At 38.0% G+C, this 19,559-nt stretch overlaps 2 protein-coding genes across 11 annotated transcripts in view; one reads left to right on the top strand and one right to left on the bottom strand.

The window, feature by feature from the left end:
• The window catches only part of METTL15 (methyltransferase 15, mitochondrial 12S rRNA N4-cytidine), a 94,989-nt gene extending 81,762 nt beyond the window's left edge, over nucleotides 1-13,227 (bottom strand). The window contains exons 1-2 of one of the 9 annotated variants that reach the window (XM_056353337.1): nucleotides 13,209-13,227; nucleotides 10,676-10,955 (exon numbers count right to left, since the gene is read on the bottom strand). In XM_056353337.1, coding sequence (XP_056209312.1) covers nucleotides 10,676-10,939 — 264 coding nt within the window. In that variant the 5' untranslated portion in view covers nucleotides 10,940-10,955; nucleotides 13,209-13,227. The other 8 variants (XM_056353336.1, XM_056353335.1, XM_056353334.1 and 5 more) reach the window with 8 other exon arrangements.
• KIF18A (kinesin family member 18A) overlaps nucleotides 13,222-19,559 on the top strand; it is a 42,230-nt gene continuing 35,892 nt past the window's right edge. The window contains exons 1-5 of one of the 2 annotated variants that reach the window (XM_056353328.1): nucleotides 13,222-13,321; nucleotides 14,197-14,586; nucleotides 15,265-15,422; nucleotides 16,506-16,610; nucleotides 17,600-17,710. In XM_056353328.1, the coding sequence (XP_056209303.1) occupies nucleotides 14,262-14,586; nucleotides 15,265-15,422; nucleotides 16,506-16,610; nucleotides 17,600-17,710 (699 nt within the window). In that variant the 5' untranslated portion in view covers nucleotides 13,222-13,321; nucleotides 14,197-14,261. Of the gene's footprint in view, nucleotides 13,322-14,196; nucleotides 14,587-15,264; nucleotides 15,423-16,505; nucleotides 16,611-17,599; nucleotides 17,711-19,559 lie in introns of those variants that run through there. The other variant, XM_056353329.1, reaches the window with a different exon arrangement.

Genomic DNA, 19,559 nt, shown 5'->3' with positions numbered 1-19,559 from the left:
TAGTGTACTTAGTGTTTCTCCATGTTATACCAATGTTATAAACTGTACTATGTTATAAATTGTCTGTCATGAATAACCATTTAACCTATTTAACCCATCCTCAAAACACCTGAAGAAATTCTTAAACCAAATTTACAAAAATTACAGTAAATTTTAATGTCTCACCAAGAAGTAGGCCAAATCTTAATTACCTGAGAGTGTCTGCAAAATTCTTCAAAAAAGGAAACCCAACCATATCATCTCACCATGACGAAATAGTCCGAGTAAGTCTGCAAATATTTTGTAACTCCTTACAGTATTACAATGAATCACATCTTGGACGTTATCCTAAATGATCTGTGCCATGAGGGAATCCTGTTAGTGTTATAAAGTATTTGTATACTAGAAAACTCTTTCTAAAGAAAATAAAAGTATTATAATATTGAGGAAAAACCCACACACAACGAAGTGCTGGTTATGGGCAAGTAAGAGTTTACTACTTCAGAAATAAGTGGTTTACATTCTAAGAAGGGCTTTTCAACAGGATACCATTTCCCAAGGTCACTGTCATCTTTACACCTTTCCTAGTTAACTGTTAGCTTATAAATTAAAGGCCAGCAAAGAGGTCTGCCTTCAGTCCTCCTGAACAATTACTTATCTACAGTGTTCTTTAAAAAAAATAAAAAATCCTCTCTAACAAAATCTACACTATGTACGCTCAGACTTCACAACTGCAATACTGCTGGGTTTAGAGAACAGCGTCTGTGAAAACTTACAAAATGTTTAATCAGATCGTATTTCTAGAACTATTATAATTCCAGAATTATTTTTGCTAGAGCAAAACTATTGATAAAAAAATTTATCCATGTCAGTTTTTTCTCCATGATGTTAGAAATTCAGTCACCAAAATACTAGCACATAACAGAATTCTCCATGAGAAAACAGGAATTTTTTTCTCTCTCCTCTTTTGCTCTGTCCAGGGGTGCACTTACTCCTCTGCCGGAGAAGTGACATTCGTTGAAAGAACACACCTCATGCAAGCTGAAAGATGTGCAGCTTCTCAAAGTCAAGGACTTTGGACTAATCTTGAAAACCAAAGTCTAACTACCTACCCCTGATTATTTCCAAAGCATGTATCTAGCAGTTTAAATTATTATACTTCTCAGTTCTAAGCACTGCTTCTTCAGTTGACTCAACATGTGGCTTATGATGGATAAAACTTTGCACCCCTCCCCATTTATCCCAAATCTGTTTACTGCACCTATCACTATGTCCTATCTAATGCATGCATAGATCCACCATGGAAAGGATTTTCTTTTTATTTTTGCACAACTGAAGAATTTTTCTTGGCTTTCTGTTAAACACACAAAAATTAAAAAGGCATACATGTTTTATATGCCTGCCAAAAGGCAGGGCTTGTAAATTTTTTTAAATAAAACAGACCATTAAAAAACATTTGTACAGTGAGACATGCTATGTAAGTTGGTTACTCATGGGATCGCAACAGATATGTTAGTACAGAAATCTACTTTTAGAGAAATGCTGGAAGGGTTTTAATATTTCTCTAAATAAAGAAACTGTACACACTCGAAGTCACAGCTGGAAAAAATTATTAAAAGGTATACCTTGCTGTTATTCATATGCAAGTAAGAAAAATTATCCTAGAACTAAGAAAATGAGAGGTCAAAGACAGTCCAAGATATTCTTGCACTTTTATCAAGATATTTTTATACTACTGCAATTTACTAAGAAATATTATTTAGTCTTTAGCACACTAATAACCTTTCCTCCCTCTTATGAAAATTTAAAATATTTCGCAAAGATATTCAGTTTTATAAGGTAAATCAAACTTACCTGGTTTTAAACTAAGGAGTATCTACGTTGATTTTTAATAATTGTTTTAAAACTATTGACTCACAGAAGGGAAAATACGACAAATCTAGAGAACCACATACTGCACACAATCACTTAGAAACTCTGAAGTCCCTACCTCTCATTCCTAAAAAGTTACAATTTGAATTTGCATTCACATTCTGTTACTTCTAAGAGGAACTCCAAAAATGAAAGATGACTTTCTATTCGAGAGTATGTTCTAATGTCATCTCAACTTCAATCAGTAACATATTACCCATAAAATGCTGCTCTAATACAAAATCATTTAACGATGAAAAAAAAAGGAATAAAAAACCCCACTTCTGAAAATACAAACATCTGTGACAAAAAGCAGTCAAGGATACCCTGTGGAGCAAAGCAGTCATTCCAAGCTTCCCTGCAGCAAACTTCAAAGTGTTGAAAACAGATGCAAGGTAAATAAGCTTTCCAAAACTCTGCACCTACTACCAAAAAGGGGATGTTGATGACACTGCTATGAAATGTATGAGCAGCTACACTGTACAGATTAAGCCATAGATCTACAGAGGCACAATTCCCATTCAAACCTTGCTCAAGTGTATAAAAGCTGAACTCATCAGCGAAAACATTATGAAGGGATTAAAGGGTCTTATGCCTTATGACATCACCTGCCAGAAAATAAAGACAACCAGAAAAAAATAAATCTTACACCACACAAACCATTTTTTCTGGTATCTACTAGAGATAAGAGAAAGAAGCAAACAAAGTACACAGTGGGAAAAAATGTTGTTGCAAGCAAAAACTATCTCCTATCAGTACCTTCTATACAGTACCTGCCTTTCATCTATGTAAAAAGTCATTACACATAATTTATAAAAATAAGGACTGATTGGTAGAACATAATTGGACTGTAATTTTTTTCCCCAAAAGCACCTCTGAGAGAGTATGAAATTATTAAAAAAGTTGTTGTTTACACTGCAACTCTAACAATCTACATGACAAAAAGAAACCGAAATAAATAGTTGGTATTTTGTAGGAAAACAACCTTCCCACATAATGGATGAAGTACACCATAAAATGATTTTCTAGACAACACAACCTAATGCAACCATTATTACCCATTTTTCACATTCATCCCATCGGGACACCAAGAGAGTATCTAAATCATACTAGTATACAGCTGAAATACCTGTAAGATCCCTGACTAGGTCTGCATAGTCAAGCATTTTAGTAACTTGCATTCTCTATCAACCATCTCTTCATCATTCCACACAAAAAGGAAGAAAAAAAAAGCCCGTTATGAACGTATTTTGAAGCACCCATCAATCATAATCACTCAGTCTCTAAATGAATTTCAAATATGTTTTCTTCACAAGGGTTCAGTTTTCTGATTACAGCCAAAAACGGAACAGCAATTTTATAGGCAAGATACTCCCTTCTATACTTAAAAAAACAGCTTTTGGATTAAAACATTTGAAAAAGCATTTTACCTCATTATTGTTTTGACGACTTCACTTATTTTCTAAAACTGCGTATCTTCATTTGTGATCTTGATTCTACAGAACATATTGGAATACTTCACCTGTAAACACCTACAATTTCTGTAGATGTTTAAATTTAAACACCTTAGAACACATGACAGCTTTCTCAGTCATCGATTGTAGGTCCTTCACAGAAGCCTGGAAAAAGCCCATTCACTGGTGAACCACCCCCATCCCTCACATCCAGAAGCAAACGGAGCTGCGTCCCAGACCCTCTAGTATATGCCAAATGGCATTCCTTGCATAGTGTGAAACCTGCCAGCCAAACGCTGGAACACCCAGGAATATATCTGGGAGCAAAGTTTTTCCAATGCAGACAAACAAGCCCCTTCCCCCTTCCTGCTCAGATCAGAGGCAAAAGAAACAAAAGCCACCACCACCTGCCTTTGTCACCTGCTTTTAGACAGCTCTGGCAGGCCTTGCTTCAGGATGCATTATTTACTTTACTCATTTTCCTAAGAGTAATGTTGTCTGGAATTAGATTTAATGACATTATGACTCAAGCATGCGATTATTAACATTTCCATAGGAAATTAAAATTTCAGTATCTGAATGACTTCAGCTAATCACCAAACTTAGCAAGAAAGAGATGATTTCCTCAGCTACTTCAGAAGAAACTTCTTTCCTCAATTGTAACTGAGGAGATACTTAAGCTGCAATGAAATTTTTACAAAGGCTCAACTGAAGATCTAATCCATTCCTTAGTATCTACGGTTAGCCAACCCAAAAAAGCCATGTTTTCGATAAGTCTAGGCTGCAAGGTACCTACAGCAATTTGACATTAGAGAATACAGCTTTTTATAAAGAGGGAGCCTGAAACAATTAGTTGAGTAGTGATCAGAACAGAATTATTAGAAAACTATTCTCCCAAGCTGCTGAGCAACAGAAAACACTACTGGAATGAAGATGATGTGCTCAAAAACTCTGGGAAGAAGAAAAAACGTATTTGAAAAAAAAAAAAAAATCAGACCATACATTTGAATGACTTCAGATACATGTTAATTTTAAACATCACATCTGGTAGTTTAACATTTAATTATCTCTCTATGCAGAACAAGCCTGTGCAAAGGTACTCACAACAGGATTACCTTGAACAGAAAGACAAGAAAGGAAATAAAAACCCTGCAGATATTTTCCATACTCCAATTGTGATCTTAAACTCCTAGTAATATTTTGTATGGTAGAAAAAGTCTGTATTTCTGTTTGCAAACTCAAATTCAAATATTTAATAAGAAAGCTTAGCCAAAAGGCTGACTAAATAAGACACACAGTACTAGATGGGGAGGAAATGAGTAGCTACATATATTAATTATCACCCTTTCCGCGATCACAGGCTCACTCAAGTTAAAATTTAAAGGGCTTAGATTACTTTCTGGTGAATTTTATTAGTTTTCCCCAAGAGGTGCAAAGACTAATGCTGTCACAACAGAAAAGGAGAGCATATACAGCGTCATTACAAGCTGAGTCACCCAAAAGCATTGAATCTGGCTTTATTATAACACAGCATCTTAAATAGTCTCCTGAAGCACTATCATTTGTTATGCGATACAGTGGTAACAGCAAGCTAACCCAGTATTACAATAAAATGAAATCTGGCGCATCTGCAGAGTTGCTCTCAGTAGGCAGACCAAGTTCCCTGGCTGGTCTCTTTGGAGATAGCAGCTGCAGACTTCCCTTCCTCTACTGCAATAAAGATGCAGAACAAAGTTGGTGAGAGCTGTTGCCTTGTTGATGCTGATGGTAACATTTTGATATGCCTGCTGAGAGCCTTGCTGCAGCAGGTGGGAAGAAGAGGTGGTCGGGCGGATGTCCAAGAATTACAACCAAAAGATTCTTCCCTGTGCAGCTGTAGCCATCAACTTATTCTTCCCCCCGTCCAAGCTTTTTAGTTACTTTCACTCTCAAGAGCAACATCTTGAAGTATAAATGTGCACAATCTGAAGGGACTTTTTCACCGTGCCTCATCTGTACCTTGCCATCATTCAGATTCCATACATGGGTATTTTTCATGTCCTGGTACTACAGTCTAATCACACAGCGAGTATAAGCTTCAAAACAGAGAACAGTTGTGCAGTACTCTAAACGGTATGTGCTTAAATTCTTCTGCCATTAGGGAAGACATCATCAGAAGACAGCAAAGCAAGAAACTTCAGATAGCAAAATGCATGAGTGGGCTTTCTCTGCCCCCTCACCTGACAAGCTGTTCATGAACACCATCTCCTGTCTTGTTCTATGCCTTGCCTCCTTCTTCCCTCTCTCACCTTGTGATGGAACTCACCCAGACATAGATACTGTAGATCTGGTATGACTTTTGCTAGCATTGCATCGTTAAGTAACACTCTTTCTACCCTGCTACTTTTTTATTTAGACTGCTTGTCACAGCAGAGGACAGCTGGTTATAAGTTAAGGAACTTAAGCGAATGGGGTCTGGTTTTCCAAATCCCCACACAGACACTACCATTGAAAAAACCGATAATATTATTACTTTTAATAGTAATAGACATATGGGGGACTACCTTGTGCACATCTTAATTGAAACCTTTTTGAAAGTATTCTGAAAGTGTTCTCCATTTAATGAACTACCTTCACATACTAACTGTACCCAAAAATCCCTTTCAGAGTATGATTTTAGCCAAATATTTTAAACAGTGCACTCTATCTCACAGGATTCCATCTAACAAAGTTTCCTATTACACACTGCAGAAAATTAACGCACTTTGCATATATATGCACTCTATGTACATTTTACTACACATCTCCTTACACAGCTGTGATCTTAAAGCTGGTTAGTCTCTTTTATAAATTCAGAATATACACAACCAGGAAACTGGGCAAGACAAAGAGTGACTGAAAGGGTACACAGAAGCTATATGATCAGCTGAAATACCTCAACATCCCTCAGTAACGCTACAGTATCATGGAAAAAAGCAAGTTCTGTAATACCCAAAATATTGTCAGAATTTCTCTGTATTAATGTATTTGCCTCTTGCAAGTTCCAATATCTGTCTTCCTATTCTACAACAGCTTGTACTTATCACCATATAAATCACTGTGCTGCTGCTACAGATAAATTAACCATACAATTTGCATACAGACAGATACCTTCGGCATGCTTCCCACAAAAAAACCAAGCCATATAGTTGTTTCTACAATAAAGAATGCTATATAAATCACTTGCTTTATGTCACCTACTATCCTTCTACAAGTCCAGTGGAAAACAGGCTAAAACAACACAGTTACTATATCCACGGAGCACTGTGCTTTTCCAAATGAAGTATTTCAGTGTTTATCTCATGATATAATTAATATTCCATGCCAAACTTGGCTTTTTGGTTGCATGCTATGAAATACTTCATACAACTTGAGAACACAGAATTCATTTTTTCCAGGTCCCTTTTCAGTTCCTGTTTATCTTGGACACCCTGCGGAAAACCTCAATTGTGAGAGCCTTTAGCGTAAATGGGTTGTTCCAGTTACGAACTATTTGCAGATGGCTTTGGAAGTACTACGGTGAGTACGCTGGTCACCAACATAGCCACATAACTGTTTATACCCCGTGATACTTGGAAACCTCTCACAAAACAGAAGTCCAATCTGCAGGGTGCTGTACAGAGAAAGGTTATTTTTGTCCGTAAGAGTTTACACTCAGTGTAAGGCAGAAAAGAAAAAGGAATACTGACATATGGACAAGGATATAAGGAAACTAAGACAACAATTTGAGTCCAATAGACTCTGCTTTTGCACACGAGCAGTCTACTTCAGCTTCCTTTGAGCCTCATCCATTATTTGACTAACTAGCTCTGGGGAATAGGAAGGATACTCCTGATCAACAACATCCAACAGTGGCAACAGAACTTCAGGAGATGAATGGCTACTGTCTTCAAACTAACTGCAGAGCTCATGAAGCACTTCAGTGACAGAAGACCAATGTTTGGCTGTTAGCAACATATTATGCTTCCTCTTGTTATTTTGCAAGGCCACGCTCACACTCAACTCTCAGCTAAAAAAGCAGCATTTGACATGTGGATACATGAAAATAGTAGCTACCCTGAGAACAACGCAGTACATACCTGAAAGACTGAAAGGTAAGCTCACAGCAAAGCTAGGCGTTTTTAATAAATACCTGTCTCTCTCTAGAAGCTAGATACCACACAGTATTTCCAAGACAAAGAGGACACCCCCTTCAATGAAAGCTGTGTGATAAAAACAGTCCAAATAATTTTATGAAGAATCAAAGATGTTACCTCCACAAGAAGTCCCAGTTAACTCAAGAAGATGTCAGACAAAATCTGTTCGGGGAAAATTAACTACCTGAATTTTTTAGACACAAATTAACATAATGAGATAAAAAGATCATCTGATATGGACTGTTTCTGATGAATCACCTAAACACTGGAGAAAACTGAATGGTCTCATTCATTCTTTCTCACCTCAGGTTTGTCCACCTACCATTTAATTTACAGATATTAAAAAAAGCTTCCAGAACTATCATAAAGCAAATAATACTCCAAGAGCTTACTGTATCTCCATTTTAGTCTATTCCAAATCACATTTAACACAAAACCATAGATGGCATCAGATTACAGGCTTCCCCATAAAATCTGAGTAGGGTATAATAGTTTTTTGTTCTAGTTGGGAGTTTAAATATAAATATACACAGAAGTGTTCTGTTTGTGCTGGAGCATTATCAAAACAGTTTTCCAGAGCTCTGCAACCATAAGAACCTTTGCTGTAAGACCCCCAGAAGAATAATTAAAACTTCAAAGTTTCATCCTCTGGCGTTCATACTCGAATCCACTGCTAATGAAATTCTTCTTCAGATCTTTATAGGCTATGATGTGAAAAAGAGCCACATCTCTAGTTAAAAGGTGACTATTGTAAAAGGAAAAATAGGAAAAAGTAGGGTGAAAATTGGGAAAACATGCTTCTGGATGCCCAAAGACATTCATTCTGAAAATCTGCTGGGTTCTTCACTAACTTTAAAGTTTAAGAGAACTGAGAAAACTCAGGCTGCCCAGACAACTGCAGATACATTGGCCAAGTATGCATAAAGAACACTAGAGGACTGAGAAGACTAAAATGTAGTTTAGTCAATACAGTGAACTTAAAGAGGAAATTACTTGTGTGTGGATTTACTGCAACAGATTTTTCACTGAGGATAAGTGAGGTAAATCAGTAAAACCTAGTTTGTACAATGTGCTTCAACGACAGGACCGCTACAGGGACTTTGTAGAAACAAGCTCTAAGGCAATAAAAAAAAGATTCAAAGAAAGGTCAGTGGAAATACTATTGGTTAAACCTCTGAAAGACTCCACAAAGGAGACAGTCAATAAGAATATTCAGTAGGAAGGTACTAACATCTTTATCTCAGCTGCGACTCACTCTTAAGTAATATCTATTTTCTTAGGAACCGCTGTAAGTAAAATGAAAACCCCATTCGCTGACTAAAACCATAGGGAGAATGTTGTCTTTCTAACTGGATTTTCTTTTTATTGGCAACTCCTTGTCCTTGTCCTAGAACACAAGCAATAGAGGCCCAAATCAGCTTTTTTATAAGAACAAATGTAACCATGTTAAAGCACAGCAAAGGAAATCTTCACGTGCATAGGAGAGAGGAAAGCAGAAAAACAAAAAACAAAATCAGAACATTACTTTCCCTGCCCACAAAACAAAGAAAGTGTTCATGGACTTCCAGTCATGACTATGACCTTAAAAATTAAATTGATACAACAGTCCCAGTTGATATCCATGTTAACTGAAACTGTACCAGCGTTCATGTGAGAAACAGTCTCAATCTTTCTTCAAAATTTCACTGATGCTTACTCTAGCAAAACTCCGTTGCCACATTACATCCTTTTGCACAGTACTTATTTTCAAAACGTCAGGCTTCAGAAAGTAGTGCAAATCTATGATTTATCTGGCTTAAAAATAAAAGAAAAACGGAAGTGCTGTTTTAATTTTCAGTTATGCTAAACAGGTTAGCAATATTATAACTGCTTCTGTTCAAGGTAACGCACGTGCTCTCTTCTATCTGTCATTAGCGGTTCACCACTGGTGTAGAAATCTGCAAAACTACGTATACACAGACCTGAAAAAAATCCCACCCCAACAATAAGCTATTTTAAATTCATAAATATTTTCGTTATCAAAAAGCCTTTAGTGACAACAATAGTTACTCTCCACGGTTTATAACAACAAACAGAGTTTCTTCTGCAAGTTATGTTGCCAAACCAATTCTGTTATATCAACACAGTTTAATAAACAATCACTTCAACAGCCTCTTCTTATTTAAGTAGAAACTTACACAGCTGTTGGACAATGATGGTTTAGAGTAAAAATAAAACAAACACACACACTTTGAACAATCCACTACTTCATGTATCATTTCAGTCTTTGTAGTGAAACAACACACTGATAAGCCTACATTAATAAGATTCTATGAAGGTAACAAAACCCACTAAAATCACAGATGAAAGCACCTGAAATGGGAAAATCATTCAAGCATTTAAGTTGTATAAGAAATCCTTTCAACTTAGTATTGTGTTTAAGATCCCTACACAGTGAAAGAGTTTTCATGTGATCATTTTTGTAAAGGGAGCATGTAACAGAATACTTACACTGCATACACCAGCACAACATAGATGTATCAATACTGCAGCGTAGAGACCTGAGCTAATCCAGTTACCAAAAGGAATCTACTCACAGTACTGTAGCCAAGACAGACAACTTGCAATACTTCCATGTTATTGATGGTAAACAATTTCTGGTACCATACACAGTCATTTTATAACTACAGTACACCACATTATCAGCGTAAGCATATCCTTAGGAAATACAGTGCCTCAAACCAAGTGAAACCATGGAAATAACTGTCTCAGAGCAAGCTATGAAGATGATTTTTAAAACTTACATACTTACTACCTCTTACACAAATGGAAGAAAGCTCTTCACAAATTGTTGATGTAACCATAGATGAGAACTCCCTACTGCTACATTAACAATTAACATAACCCTACAAGTACACAAGAGCAATCCAGAAAGACAAGCACAAAAGCAAGAGATTATTCAAATACTTATTACAGTTATAACAAATACTGCTTATTTGGGGATTCAGGCATACAGACAGGAGATTTTTATTTTGAATACAGAGCCTTTAACTGCAAAACATTCAGAATCTTTAAAAGGTGCAACTGCTTCTTGAAGAACATCCCTTTATTCTTCTAAATAAAAGTTATCTCTATGCTGCACAAATTTTTCTGCTGGACTGCTACTAATCACAAATGTTAAATAATCCTTTAACTCACCTGGCCTGGCTGGGGGGATAAACAATTAACAACCTCCTCCAGCATCACTGGTATGTGCAATCTTCCAAAATGACCGTTTTCTGTACTTTGAGGGAACTCCTTATTTTCTCGTTTCTGGACGATTTGTTCATTTAACTCACAGTCAGAAAGCTTTTTTGCTGAAGAATGGATCCTTCTGCCCAAAGTAGACACATTTACTGAATTCAGTTTTAAGTTGTGCAGAAACAAACATTTGTAAACTTGGCACAGATACTTAGACAACATTTTGGAGTTGATCAACCTAGAAAAACAGTAGATGTCAGGAATTACTTCAAAACAAGTATTTAAAACAGTTGGTTTGTTTAAAAGACAAAGTGGAAATGCTATAAATAAAGCACTACACAGTCCAAGATGGGCAGTTTCATAGATAAATCATGTCAGCAAAAAGTCAGAATCTCTTACTTAACTTGCTTTCAGAATCTTCAATGTTACCTACCAATCAATCATCTTCAAGCAACAATGGCTTTCTTTTCTTAGGGAGCACCTTCTTTTCCTTTTCATTGCCAGGACTCTTTTAACAGTGTTACAATGTCCCAGAGCTGCTAACCTTAAATAACTACCCAAATCTGAGCACAAGCAGAACAGTGACTTTACTTTCAAACTGTTCCCCTCTGTTTTGCCAAACATAATGAGACAATTGCTCTAACTAGTAGCATGCTGGTTGCCAAGTTTTCCGTAATTCTAGTTTAAACAGGAATGGACAAATCAAATACCGCAACCATATGTAAAATAATGCTATAATTTAGTGTTACACATGTGGTAAATATATGGTTTTCATCAAGCATTACATCTTGTAATACCAAATATTTTGAGTACAGTCAGAGGTAAGAATTCTCCAGAGTATAACTAACTGAAATAATAAAAAACCTGGAAACATCAGAGTTGTTAGCTATGTAGTTTGTCTTTTATCAACACGGAGAACTGATGATTTTTCCCCCCCTCTATCTAAAACACTTCAAAACCACATCAGTAACCTACAAGTAGAAGGCAGCACGTTTACCTTCCATTAAAAAAAAACCAAACCAACAAATTTAGCGTTTAACATGGGTGATAATCAGTCTTTATTTATAAGATATCTGCATTTCTTTATGGAGCCAAGAGCTTCTGTAACACTGTATTGCATACTCCCTCCTGCCAGACAGGAAAGCTACAAACTTTGATATAAAACCACCCGAAAAATGCCATCCTACACTTATCTCACTAACCAAAGAACCACCTTATTTTGACTACCTAATTTTTTTACATGCTTTGCTTGGATTTGCCTAGCCAAAAGCTTCACATATTTTGTCTGCATAGATAAGATCATGCAGAGCCATCACCTCTCGAAAGTTATTCTCCTAATAAGTAAGGCTCAGCAGGACAGTATTTCCCCTTTGCTTAAATTAGGAAGCGTATCACGCTATAACCTTGCATAGACATACCACAGCCCTGAGGTTTTGCAGCAAACTGCTCGCTGTGCACAGAGCTGAGACACCCATTCACTGCAAGTCTGCACAGGGCTGGGTGCTAGCTAGGTGGTAAACTTCAAGCTAGCACACCTCTGCGCTCACACTAAAACATTTTATATACTTTCAACGATTGTTTACAATTACGTTCAGCCACATTTAATTCTCATTGGTCCTCACGAGCCCCGTCTTCATTTAAAGGTACAGTGTTCTTTTTTTCACCCTGCACTTTCTGCGGGGTTTATGGTGCCTGCTCCTTCTCCGGAGGCCGGGTCTTGTGAACTGTTTGTAAGGGCTGATAAACACCCCCCGTTTTTTCAATTGTTTCATTATAGATATTAATATACGTTGTCTAATTATGATGTTAAAGAACAGACTGACCTTCTATTAACGGCGTATCTGCATATGTCTGATCTAACACTGAGCAGGTCGCCTACAGCACCAGAGAAAACGCTGTCAACAGGGTGAGGACGGCAGCACCACCTCATGCTGCCCCACCGCCTCGCCCGCGAGCCCAGGAGGCGATTTTGCCTACAACCAACCTCGTCCTATACATTTGGGACCTTTTTTTTACGTAGAAGCGAACAGAAAACATACTTCCCTACAGCACGCGTCCTAAGCGGCGTTCAGGCGGGTTTTTTTTCCCTGAGAAGACGGGAGATGCGGCTGCAGCCCGCACCCTCGGCCAGGCCCCACGGCCTCAAGGCCAGGCCGCCGGGACACTGGGGGCCGACTACCCACCCCGCCGGCCCCGGGGCACAACCCCCCCTCCCCGCGGGCACTCAGCCCCCCTCACCCCGCCGCACCTCTGCCCGGCGGCCTCCCGCCCCCGCTTCGCGACAGGAAGCGCCGCGCCCGCGGTACGGGAGCCGCCACCTCACTTCGCACCGGCGGGACCCCCACCCCCCGCAGCAACAACAGCCCCCCAACACCGCAGGGTAAGGCCGTGCTCCAAGGGCAACACCGGCTTGCTGGACCGCGGGGGAGCCCACCCCAGCCAGGGCCCGGCCAACGCCGAGCCGCGCTACCGCTCACCCACGCACGCTTACCGTCCGCGCCGTCGCGCTGCTGACGTCACGGGGGCGACGGCCAATGAGGAGGCGGGGGCGGTGGGCCGCTAGTGTTTGAATCCGGCGGCCGTTACCTGCGCCGCGGCAGTGAGGTGAGTGGCGGCCCGTGCGGGCGTCGGGGTTTGACCTTGTGGGCTCGGCTGTACCGTAGGATTGAGCCTGGTGTTTGGGGGGTCTTGGGGAAAGCGTTCTGAAGCGGGGTGAGGGGTGAGCTGAGGAGACTAGGTGGGGTCGGGCCGGGCCGGGCCGCGGCCTCTCGGCTCGAGTGGCGCTGGGCGTTAGCTCCCCGTTACGGTCCGGCTCCGTGGCCGTGCCTCGCCTGCGTTAGCGCCCCAGGGGCGGCTTAGCCAGGAGAGGACAAGTCGGCTGGGAGAGGGCGAGCTTGCCCTGAAGCTGGAAAAATGTCACCGGGAACTCTACTGCTGTTAAGAACGAGCAATCCTTAGGTATCAGCGAGAATGGCCTCTTAAAAGGAAATTCTGGCCTGACATCTATAGAACGTGTTTCTATATCCCATGCAGATGATATTAACGTGAAGCCCCCTTTAACCGTCTCTTTAAACCTATGTGCATTATGATTAACCCCAGAGAAAGCAGATAGGGGGATCCTCCGTGTTTTACTGAAAGACTAGAAAGCACCTTGCTTTGGTCTATGGACACCTGGTAGATTACCTGCAACCTTGTTCTGAAATAAAGGAAAGCCAGTAGTTGATTTAGTAGTTTAAATTGTTGAAATAAGTTTATGAATTTCCGAGGGAAATGCTACTTAGTGTTCTTGAAACTGCTGAATTAGGTTCCCTGTTCAGACAAATTACAGTGCTCTCCAAAGTTCTGCTATCATGGTAGCAGTCAAGAGGGCAAACTGACAAGGGACGGACAGATCCAGCCCAGGTACAAGATGCTAGTTCCATTTAAGTTTGTGAAGTGTTTGAAATATTAGGCCTTTCACTCTTCTTTGTCAATTGCAGAAAAGATTCAGTTGCTTCATCTGAAAGAGCCTTGGAAGCAAAGGAGGAGGATAAAAGGGGCAGTTATGTCTGCTCCTAAGGAAGAAGAAGTCTGTAATCATGTGAAAGTGGTGGTCCGAGTCCGTCCAGAGTCTCAAAAGGAAAGAGATGGCAACTTTAGCAAGGTTGTTCATGTTGTTGACCAGCATATATTGGTCTTTGATCCAGAGGAAGAAGTTAGCTTCTTTCACGGGAAGAGACTGGCACATAGGGATATTAATAAAAGAAAAAAGAAAGATCTTAAATTTGTGTTTGATGCAGTTTTTGCTGAAGATTCATCCCAGATGGAAGTTTTTGAGCATACTACCAAAAGTGTTATTGATGGCTTCTTAAATGGATATAACTGCACAGGTAAATTTGTTACTTATTTTCCTCAATTCAGAAACTTCACTGAATTCCTCAATGTTTCTGCCATTGTATCCAAATGCTGTAGAGGCCTTAAAAAAGGCTGAGATAAAAATAAAGCATTTTGGTTTAATTGATAGATAAGAGAGGCTGACTTTTTAGCCTGTGGAAGTTGGGATAGCTCTATATTTTGAAAGTAAGTTCTTGTTAGGCTTACAGCAGGCTTCAGAATTTTGTCTTAAATATGCATGCTAATGAGGGGAGTCTTCTAGAAAGTTATTCAACCAGAAGAGTTGTGTCACACAGTGTGTGGTAGCCTGCTTTATGAACTCTTTTTAAGAGCTTGGGTTTTTTAATTGATGAGTGGAACATGGTGAGGAAAAGAAATACCTATCTGCAGTAAATTGATGGCTTAGGATTATGGGAATAAGCAATTAATATTTTCTTGTAAATTGCCAGTGAATTAATTTTAAATTGAAAAGTCAAAAATAAATATAAGTTTGAAATAGTTTTCTGACTACAGCTGTAGGTAAAGCCTAAGAAAGAAACTTGATTGACTTGTGAAAACAGCTGTGCAGAGTGACACAGGTGTGCAAATGTCCTTTTGACACTTGTTGTCTTGATGAGCTTACAGGTGGTATAAAGTACATGTTTTTGCTTTGTTGCTCTTTTGTGGAAATTCAGTGCTTGCTTATGGTGCAACGGGAGCTGGAAAAACTCATACAATGTTAGGTTCCCCTGAAGATCCTGGAGTGATGTATTTAACCATGATGACACTTTATAATTGCATGGATCAAATAAAGGAAGATAAAATATGCAATGTTGCTGTGTCTTATTTAGAGGTAAGCGAGTGCCTGCGTTTGATATGTTGTTTTTAATAAGGTGTATTCTAATCAGTAATGTCAAGCTGGTTTTGCCTTCCCTCATCCCTTTCTGGGTCTTGACAAAATGTGTCCCTGATAGGTATGGAGCTGAACTGTGCTCCACGAATTTTATGTTATGTATAGACACCTTTTTACTATTTTACAGAAGGTTGCCCTAAAAGGACTATATCTTCTTATGTATTCACTAAATGTTCTAATGATTTCAGTCTTGCTAATCACTTACATCCCTCTGAACATCTGTTGATGTATACAACATCTTTTTGAGGTTATATTTCAGGATTTCACAATAAAACCCTATAAACAAAATGATATCTAATCCCTGTTAAGGTGATGTCTTTTTTAAAGTTTTCAGTTTATTTATCTGAGATACAGTACAACTGCTTGAATTAGATTTGCTACACCAATGGTTAACTCTTTGCAAGTAGCCCTTTTGTTCTTTGTGGCCTTCTCTCCTCCCTTCAACTTCTTTGCATCACATACCTGTTCTTATAAGTAGCTGTTTGTGCACTGCTATCAAGCAGTAGTAGTGAAATTGTTACCTTGTAGCCCCCTCAAAGCCTTAATGGAAGGATAGTTAGTGTTTGGGAGGAGGAGGAGGGAAAAGTTTGCTTTGGCACGTGCTATTTCAAGTGCTTCCATAGACCAAAAAATAAGGTAATTAAGAAATTTAATAGAAGTACATTTGGATTAAGACATCTTGCTGAAGGTATCTATTATGAAGGGTAATATAGAACAATAAATGCTTTGGCCTCATGCTTACTGCAAAAGTGTTTTTTAAAAAAAAAGTAACCTTTATTCTTAATTTTAAAAAGGTTACCTTTGCTAAGAAAGAGTGACTCCCACTTCAATGGCTAAAAAAAATCATGCAAATTTAATTATTTCAATTTCAGTATAGGAAAGCTGTTTGGCAAAAAATCTGCAGAATTAATTTCTTACTTTGTCTTGAAGTATTAAAAAAGACTGATTTCTGGTTAGTTAAGCTTAATCTTTTCAAGTATGGTAGTATAGTTTTATCAAATGATTTTAAATTCCTTTTCAAAGGTTTACAATGAACAGATCCGTGATCTGCTGGTAAATTCTGGACCTCTGGCTGTTCGTGAAGATAACCAGAAAGGAGTGGTAGTTCAAGGGCTAACATTACATCAGGTATGTAAATAGATATTGAAATTCAGGAAGCCTCACAAGGTGTTTGGGGAAAATGATGAAGTTTTGAATGATCTGTGAAAGCTGTATGCAACAAGGTAGTTTCCTAGTAGGCTTTTTTTCTGGCCATAATCACTAGTATTTTAGTAATCTGCAAGCATAATTATGAAGTTATTATTATAAAAGCATGTTGTGGAAGAAACTGCTAATATTCTTGAACACAAATGGATAGAAGTATTTGTTCCTTTTTATTGAAAGGGTACCACTGCTTTGATGCCCATCTTCAGATTTTGGAAGACTTCTTTTTTGGCTAAAACATCTTACATTTGTTAAAGAATTTCACTGCCTTCAGTGCCATCTTGGACTGTTCTACACCTCTGCAATGTCTCGGGGTTGTTTTTATTTTTAAATAGCCGTGTTTGAAAAGTTCCACGTTATATTCCTTTACCAGGCTGCATAACTGTTCTTTGGCAAAGTCAGTGACAGCAGGCTTTTAGTGTATGTTATGTGCTACTGTAGCTTCCAGCTTTTGTGTACGTGGAATTGTAATTCAACAGGAAACAGTGCTGTTATTAGTTTGTGTCTTTGTGAACACCATGCTTCCCAAAGCTTGGTTTTTGTGGGGAAAAAAAATAGTATATCACTGTTTAATACATGAGTAGAAGAAAGTATAATCATTCTTATATAAGATTTCTTCTGAATGTGGAGAACCTTGGCAGATTTGTTTAAAATGCTTACTAAAAAAACTGTCTGGTTTAAATTACTGTATTTATTAATTGCTTGCTTTTTGTATCTTACTGCTTTTTAACTGAGAACATTTGTTTAAAGTGCCTCAATTCCAAACCAGGAGATTTCTTTAATTTCTAGGTAACTAAAATTTTAAGTGCCTTTATTTTTTTTTAAGATGAATGTTAATGTATTTTAGAATCCCCTATAGTTGACAAAAAAAGAAAAAAAAACTCATGCATTTATCTTGTGCTGTACCATTAAAGCCTAAATCAGCAGAGGAAATACTTCAAATGTTGGATTATGGAAATAGAAATAGAACACAGCATCCCACAGATGTAAATGCCTCCTCTTCCCGGTCGCATGCTGTCTTCCAGGTAAGACAATACACAGGGTATGTACAGTAGTCATTACTATGAGTTGTAGTTACTGTTTAAAGTTGAATGCAATGAAAGTTGTTCCTTTTTTTGGGTTCTTACTCAGCGTTGAACCTTAGTTTGGTGTGAGAGGAGATTAAAGTTTTCCAGTTTAGTAATCTTGCTGACATCTCATTCTTTGTAAAGATGTAAAAGATCATAGGGATTATATTTGAAAAATCAAGTTCAATTAAAAGCTCCCTGGGTCCAATAGTTTGAACTAATACCCCTTAGAAGAAATCTCTTTTCTGTAAAACTGTGATTTTGAGCCTTGAATATACTTCCCTATTCTAATCTCATAAACTGAAAGTTGTTGGGTGGTGTTGCTTTTTTAATGCTTCCTGGTTTCATTCTGTTGCTCAGCATTTTTCTAGAAAACATATTTTAGAGAATGCAGTTATGTGTCTGACAAACTGAGAATCTCAAGTAGTACTTTCTCATCGTCCTTATTTTGGTTAATGTTGATTTTTACACTGAAGTGTATGTGCCAAAATGTAGAATAACTATAGCAGTATATATACTCTGAAAATATTTCCACACACATGCATCATCAAAATAAAGTACTGATGTTTAGATTCCATAGAGGAGTTTTGCATGTGTTGTACAAATCTAATAGAACTTAAGACTTCTCCAAAGATACTGCTGTTTGTTTACCACCACCTTATCCTTCTGACTCCTCTTAAATACACCCATATTTTTTAAAAATACTGTTTAAAAATTATTCCTGTTAGCAGAAATATTTTGTTGTTGTTGTTTCCTGGTGCGTTCTGCAAAGCACACAATCTTCAATTATGTATATGTTGCCATTCTGGGTTGCAAAATATTAAAATAAATTTGAATTCTGGTCCTTGCATTGCAGCTAAACTTGTAACTGTTAGCCTGTTCTTAACTGTATCTGCTGAGTTAGGCAAAGTTAGCACTCCAGAGCTCGACTGTCAATACTAATGACAAAATAACTTAGTAACAGATAGTAAATGTGTTAAATACTTCTAAAATATGTAACGGAGCAAAAGGCATTCCTAATCTAAAAGCTTCTGTATTTTCTTGTATACTTTCAGCTTTTGTTTGATATTGCTGTTATTAATTTCCATGGAAGCCTTACCCATGGTTGCATATTTAATGCAAAGTCTAGTTACAACGTTGTTAAGTTTGAGAGCTGCATTGTTGTGTATGTGTGCTGCCTTTAATAAGGCACAAAGTACAGTGCAGTAGACTGATCTCGGAATGAACTGCTGATTTCTGTTTCTTAACCTGCTGGGCTGCAGTGTCATCACTCCCTCCCTCTTACTCAGGAAAAAGCTCTGAATTGTGTGATCTGGCAGGCTTTGTATTCTCTGGTCATTTCTAAAAGTGGCAAGCAATTAAATGAATTAGATGCTACAGATTCATAGTGTCTTTAAGAAGATGACATTTCTGTGAACAGGGATGATGGAGAGTTTGTCTTGTCCAGCCAATGTTCTGTATTTATTCTGGTAAACTGATCTCACTTTAGATATATCTACTTGTTAGTGCAAGTTGTGCATTCACCAAATAACCTATACTGACAAAAAAGGCTTATATCATACAATACTTTTGTTGGAATGTGCGACTGAAAAAAATGGGTTTGGTACACTTAATCAGATTTACGCTTTTTTAAAATTTATCGTTTCGAACTTTGCTTTACAGACAGCAAAAGCAAACTGAATACAAATGCTTGCAGGTTAAAGGATTGTTTACTTTATTATAAATTGTATTATTCTATAATGAAGTCTGTAATTTCTAATTAAAACCATAATGTAAACAAAGATCCTCTTGTATCTGAACATTGTAG

The sequence above is a fragment of the Falco biarmicus genome, chromosome 10, assembly GCF_023638135.1.
Source record: "Falco biarmicus isolate bFalBia1 chromosome 10, bFalBia1.pri, whole genome shotgun sequence".
In the NCBI taxonomy this organism is placed as follows: Eukaryota; Metazoa; Chordata; class Aves; order Falconiformes; family Falconidae; genus Falco; species Falco biarmicus.
Note: the sequence above shows the minus strand (reverse complement) of the source record. Positions and strands in the feature narration are given on the sequence as shown.